At 27.6% G+C, this 7500-nt stretch overlaps 1 protein-coding gene across 1 annotated transcript in view; it reads right to left on the reverse strand.

The window, feature by feature from the left end:
- LOC130818397 (protein trichome birefringence-like 38) overlaps positions 1–4125 on the reverse strand; it is a 5575-nt gene extending 1450 nt beyond the window's left edge. The window contains exons 1-4 of the mRNA XM_057684565.1: positions 3842–4125; positions 2383–2554; positions 1316–1494; positions 758–916 (exon numbers count right to left, since the gene is read on the reverse strand). Coding sequence (XP_057540548.1) covers positions 758–916; positions 1316–1494; positions 2383–2554; positions 3842–4125 — 794 coding nt within the window. The remainder of the gene's footprint in view (positions 1–757; positions 917–1315; positions 1495–2382; positions 2555–3841) is intronic.
- Between the last annotated feature and the right edge of the window lie 3375 nt (positions 4126–7500).

Below are 7500 nucleotides of genomic sequence, written 5' to 3' on the forward strand. Positions count from 1 at the left end.
AATGGAAATTTCTTAGAGCCTTGCCAAATGTATTTATTTCGTAAGGCTATAATGCATAGAAATTTATTTTTTCCTAAAAAAGTTTTAATCTAAGTAAGATAAGTGTTTGAAAGAGTTCATTACATTAATCAAAATAAGGATCTTTAAGAGATTAATTGTTTCAAAAAACTATTTTATACGTAAGTAAGAAATTATTTTTATAAAATATATTTATTTTAATTATTAAATGTTGTTTGAATTAGGTTAAAATTAAAACCAAATAAATTACTCCATTTAAATCAACTCAAAATAAGCTCAATTCATTTATAAATAGTTAGTTTATTTTATTTTATTGAATTTTAGAAGACCATGAAAAATATCTTTTAGTAAAATTTAAGAACTAAATTAGATTAACTATTTTAGTAAGTTATATTGTTATCTAAAGCAATTATTTTATTAAAACATGTAGTATTTACATACTTTTCTTAAACAAAATTATGAAGAGTATTTTTTTTCTTGCATTATTCTTTAAAAATTTTATTTATATATGTCACTATATTATACTTTGTGCATATTGCACGAGCTTCAAAACTAGTATATTGTAATAGAAATTTATTCATTGGACAAGACTCTAAAACTCGCTATTATTATTTCCAGCATTTTTATTTGTATGATTATGTCATATGATCATATGATAATCAGGATGATGATGATTTTGATTATGATATACGATATGAAACTAATAGAAACCGTAGGATCGAGTAGGAGAAGTTCTTACTCGTAATGAATAGGATTAATTCCTTGGAAGAAAACTCTAGTTTTGTTGGTATCAATATCAGAATCAACCCATTTAGCCCAAGTTGTTAATGCTTTCTTATATGCAACCATTCGATCCATATCCTTCAATATATCATCCCCATCTTGAATGAAGTCCCATCTACATTAGAATTTTATTTATAATATAATATCAAACTCCAACAAAAATCATAAAATTTGAATCTTAAAATTTTTAAAACAATTATTAAATAAATAATAAATAGTAACTAACAAAACTTACTCCCTTTTCATATGTTATTCGCAAATAAAATTTACGATTTTAGTGTCAAATTTTGACTATATTTTTTTCATCGATCTATATGAAAAAACATATTCATGTGGGATCTTAATAGATTTATCTCAATATATATTTTCTAAATATCAATTTTTTTGAATTTTTAAAAACTCACAATTAAAATTATATTACTTTTAAGTTTATATTGAAATCTACGCAAATAGAGTAGTAAATAGGAAGAACACATGAAAACAGATGGAGTAGCAATTAGTAAATAGTCCGTACGGTTGACGAGCTCCCCTAACATTCCACCATAGCCATGAATTGAAGATCAAAACGTCCATATTCTTCCAAATCTTGCCACCATGATCAACAGAATTGAGGTTCAAAACTCGCCCTATCTCCTCTTTGTTAATGTCGACTAGCAACGAAGCAGGATACAACGTTACGGATACATCGTAGTCCTGCATGAACCAAAGCAATGCAAATTCTTGATTAAACAACCTAATTCTACAATGATTACTTTTCACTATAACAAATTTATCAAAACTTAATTTTAAATTGGACGTAATTGTTAACATGTGTCGACCCGTAAATATTTTCAAAAGTCATCAACGGTTTTAATTATATTAATAATTTAGAAGCTTGTGAAAATTATACACCAAATTTAGTATGAAGATATATATCAATAAAATTTTTAAAGAATGATGCAAGAAAAAAAAAATACTCTTATGTTCAAGACAAATATAATTACGATATATTTTAATGTAATAATTATTTTGGATAACAATACAACTTGCTAAAATATTTAATCTAATTTAGCTCTAAGTTTATTATAAAACATATTTTTTTTATGGTCTTCTAGAATTCATTTAAATCGGATAAACTAACAATTAATGAAGTGTATTGAGCTTATTTTGATGAATTAATTCAAACTAATTTATTTGATTTTAATTTAACGTAATTCAAATAGTATTGAATAATTAAATCAATATATTTTTTAAAAAACTTTTCTTTTCTTATGTTTATAATAATTTTCTGATACCATTAATCTTTTCAAGATTTTTATTTAGGTATAAAGAATTGATGTAATAAAATTTGTAAAGCATTTTACCTAATTTAGATTTAAATTTATTTAGAAAAATAAATGTCCTCACAATCAATTATAACTTTAACAAATTAATAACTTTGGGAAGGCTCTTAAAATTACTCATTATTTGTTATTTTGTAGCTCTTTTATTAGTATTAATGATAATCTATATTCTAATTATTTATTACTTATTAATTAAAATCAAAGGCTCATAATTACTAATAAAATGGTTGAAATTTGGAATTTTTTGAAAAATTTATACCTGAAAAATCCAAGTGTTGATGCCAGCACTTATTTTTCGAGTAATGTTGGAGCTTGGAACAGCAGCATGAAGCATGCAAACTAAGGACTGCCAATTGTTAAGACTTAATGAATCTCCGATATACATTATCTTCTTTCCTCTCATCCTCCTTAACATATCCTGCCCATCAAACCTACATTCATTTTCATTAACGATTATTTTTTGTTTCTTTAAATTCGCTACATTTATATTTTACGGGTTTTTATAGAAACTGTAACAAATAAACTAACAAAGGCGGTCCAAAGTATATAAAACATACCTAGGAATTACACCATGAACCGTCACTTTTTATTAACTTAGTTCTTAACAAAATGATAGCAGAGTGAATACGAGAAAAGGTTTTCTTCATTATATAGTTGTTTAAATTATGAATTATTTACGGAATACAAGGTGGATAACTTGCAATGTTATTCTATAAATAGCTATTGAATTGCATCAAAATTTAAATTATTTGATGTGGTTAAGAAGCAAAAACTCAATTTTCGAAAATAGGAATTTCTTGTTGTCTTTTCTCTTTTGCTTGAGCTTGTGTAAAACTTTATAAACAGCTCACAAAGTTTATTATTTTATTATCTTCCTTAAAACACATATTCATTTAGATTAACCACTTTGTACCAAGTATTTAATGTGATTGATTTTATCTCTTTGTGAATTTTCATATCTCAAACATAAGAAGATTTGTGGGGAAAATATCACAAGAAGAAAGTTTGCAATCACCTTATCTATATCAAGTTTCCAAATGACAAAAGTGTTGCAATCAAATTTTTGCAGTATTCTAAATTTTTTGTATTCATCACAAGTAAGAAGTCCATTATTGTCACACACATAGGTATCTACAAATATACTATCTTGTAAATGTGGTGTAATATAGAAAAGAAAGAGAGGGAAAAGAAGGGAAGTGAAATAGAAGAGAAATAGCTTTTGTTTGTATAGGAGGGAATAGAAGGGAATGGAAGGGAGATGAGAGTTATATCCCTTCAAATCTTTTTAACTTTGGACAGATTGAAACCTTCATATAAAATATCCATAAAATCCTTTCAATTCTCTCCCCTTCAAATTCCTTCTCTCCCATTTTACTATCCAAAAAACAATTTTTTTCCTCCCTCCAAATCTCTCTCTTTCTTTTCCCTCTATTTCCTTCCATCCAAATACACCCATAAAAAAAACTGTAAGTTCAAACTTAGAAGAATTTTAAAAAGAAGAGGAAGACCAAAGATAACTGTACGTGGAAAAAAATGCGCAGAACCTAAAATTATGAGTTAAGATTGTACATAATCGTACATAACCAAAATAACCAACGGAGAAGGATAATTCAGATAGACGACGATTAATTAGGAGAACAGTTCATATATATCTTTTGGAATTAAAACAAACAGGCCGAAACAGAAAGGAGAACATTAAGCAAACTTAGTGCACAAACCTGGGAAGATCACAATCATCAGGCTGCCACCTGAACTTGAGATAATACTTATCAGGTCTTCCATATTTCTGGCAGTCAAATTCTCTACGAATATCTGGACATTTTGATGAATCATAGAGAGGATAAGAACTATCCCATGCCCAGTGTCCTTTATATACATTGCATTGTTTTATAGGTATTCGTTTCCTTTGTGAAGGAAGATGGTTTGCTTCATTAAATCTAATTTTATTTGCTAATAAGCTTATAATAACGACAATCACAATGTAATAAGTAGGAATACTCATCTTTTGTTTTATTATGCCCATTTCTCAAAAAAAGACACAACAAAAATAAGGGTCTGTTTGGACTTTGGCCGAGGAGACAGACAAATTGCTAAGGTATATTACAATTACTGTAGCACATGTATTCGTATAGTCGTACGTATGTTAATATTTATAGTGCCTTAAAACCTGCTGACATTTTCTTAATTAAGATTAAGACTGGAGGAGGTTTTAATTGAAGCTTCCTTAATTATTTCTATCATTCATTTTCTTTTTAATTAATTCTCTTTAGAGAAAGTCGTGTAACTGTGTTTCTTGATCATTATTTCTCCAACATTTTTATTCTCATAATCAATTAATATTGTTAATTATGTGTTCAATAAGGGAACTGTGTTTCTTGTATATTCACGTAAGCTTAGCTTGTTGTCGGATCGGGATTATGCCAATCCTTCAAATTGAAATAATTATATTATTAATCAATATTTATTAAATAAGAGAGTCGTGAGTTGGCCTAATGCTAGTGCCATCTTGGACATTTTTGAGGCCAAAGCGAGAAGTAGGAAGTAGCGTCGAAGCATAATTGACAATAATATTAGAATATTAGTCACGTTGGTGGTGGTTGTTTTAAAATAGCACATCATTGATATTCTCTTGTCCGTTCATTTTTTTTGTCGCTTCAAAATAGTCATAATTCTTTGATTATTATTAGTAACAGCGAATAAAATTTTTTTTACAGTTTCTTTGTTTGTTGTTAGTAATAGCAAATATATCTGACCTCGGGCTCGAACATGAAGACGGTTATTTTACAAATTAAAATTATCCGAAACTTATTTTGGGTATTTTTTTATAATAAGCTTATTTTGTTGATAAGTCTTCATTTTTCTCTTCGCAGTGCCTATCCTTTTAGAGGTTATATGAGTGCATGTTGTCCTTTTTGTCTTTTCCTTATAGGGGTACGAATATGGTATGTTCACTATATTCCTTCCCGGTTCCCCGAACCCTGATCTGTGCAAGGTACTAGGTTGATGTTGATGACAATCAAAGTTGTTAAAATCAGGATTCTATGTGGAATTGTACAAACCTGTAGAATCAAATCGATAGAATTGAATCGTAGGATTTTAAGATTCCACATAGAACTTAAATTTGCTATCTAATCATAATTATTCATCTCAAACGTTTAAGTTTATTAATTAAGTTTCGTTCACTTCATTTTAAGAAAGAAATAAAAAAATATTTAATAATTAGTTTAAATCTGATAAAGAAATTTATTTTTTAAAAATTATGATGATAGGTCGTTAAATCGTAAGAAAAATTAATGAACGATGGTACATAAGAAAAATTAAAAATTAAGAATGTATTTGTAAAATTGAATCGTTAAATCGTAGGATCACAGAATCGTATTATGATTCTACCACTACAAATTTTATGTTAATAGAATCGTAAGATTCTACCTACTTACAATTCTCTACTTACACTTGCTTGTTTTTGAATCGTAAAATCGAAAATTAGAATGTGATTTCTTAACAATGATGAAGATCATAGCGGAAAGATCTGCAGCAAAAAGCCAAAAAGGGATACTCTTGTTCCAAATGCATTAGAAACTCACATGCAACACGTGATTAACAGCTAAAACAATTATTTACTAAATTATTTGATCTATAATGATCAGCTAAATTACTGATTTTCATGTTTATACAGTTAATAAAAAATTAAAATAAATACTTCATATAGTTTCATAATGAAGAATATATGCCAGGTATTTACAGTTAACATTCAACATATGTAAAATAACGGAATGATCTGTTCTATAATACTATACCTATATTATTTAAATATGCTAGAGACGAAATTAAAATAAGAAGTTTATATCTTTGTAATTTAGATTTTTATGAGTTATTTAACACATATATAAGAGGATGCATCTCACAATAAGACCCCATCATACGACAATTTGTGATGTCCCTAAAGGCTAGTGTGATCACAAGAACTTTTGATTTTTTAAGCGTTTTACTTAAGAAAAGTTTAAAAAAAGAAAAAGGTGCTTTCTTGTCCGAGCCTGAAATATATATGGTTTTTGTGGCTGTTACTAACAGCGAACAAATGATTAGCTGGTCCAAAAGTTAGCCAAAATCAAACAAATGAAAGCTAGTAAAACAAAGTCAACTTCCCTTCATTCGTTGTTAGTACCAGCAAAAACAAGGATGTGATGTCCTTTGTTTGACCAGCATCCCTTTATTCGATGTTAGTAGGAGCGAACAAGATGGGTGAACTTTTTTTACCAGCTATTCCACAAGTTTAAAATGTTATTGTTGTGATTATTAAAACTAGCATTAAACATTGATATAAAAACAATCTACTTAGATATATATTATTATTTTTTTTAATTAATTTAATGAATTAATTGGTGTTGATGATCTTTGTGTTTAGATGTTAAACATTGATATCAATGAAGAGAAGTGTCATTATGGTTACGAAGTTGAATATGATCAGGACTAAAACTTTGATCCAGGTCGTTGCTTTGTTGCAATTGCATTCTTTCCTAATGAAGCATTAGGTTGTAGGAAAAAAAAAAAAAAAAAAAGCTTCAAAACGAGTTAGTTAACTTAAAGAAGCAAATGGATGAAGCATTGACCACTCACTGGTAGAAAGAAACTGGGAGGACCATGAGGAAGTTTAATTGTATTAATTGGTTTTACTAAAGAATAAAATGTTATGTTGTACGATTTTATCTTATGAATTAATGATGTTGCAATTCGTATCTTTTATTGAATATTAGTGACATATTTATTGAATTTTTGACAACATTTCTCATATATTTAATTGATTAGGTTTTGATGAATTTTAATTAAATGCACTTTGTAACTAAGACATTATAGGTCAATTCTTAACTCACTGTGGAATGATTTATCATTGAATTTTTAGAGCTTTTAACTCTAATTTAAAAATAATAAAAATAAGATGTATACAATAGTCTAATAGCAGTCTAATAAAATATACATAGATGTCGAATATGTATATAATCAAAATGCTCTAATTTAAAAATAATAAAAATAAGATGTATACAATAGTCTAATAGCAGTCCAATAAAATATACATAGATGTCGAATATGTATATAATCAAAATGCTCTAATTTAAAAATAATAAAAATAAGATGTATACAATAGTCTAATAGCAGTCCAATAAAATATGCATAGATGTCGAATATGTATACAATCAAAATGTTTGTACAATATATGTGACAATTGGAAGTGGAGGGAACTGTCCTTTTTAATTAGGGTTGCAAAACTGGAAGTATGAATTAAGAAAGATTCTGGAATTTTAAACCCTGTACTTGTTCAATGTTAGTATAACAACAAACAACGGAGAGCTGGTCAAACAAAATCAACATTTTATTGTTC

This window comes from Amaranthus tricolor, chromosome 7, assembly GCF_026212465.1.
Source record: "Amaranthus tricolor cultivar Red isolate AtriRed21 chromosome 7, ASM2621246v1, whole genome shotgun sequence".
Taxonomy (NCBI): Eukaryota; Viridiplantae; Streptophyta; class Magnoliopsida; order Caryophyllales; family Amaranthaceae; genus Amaranthus; species Amaranthus tricolor.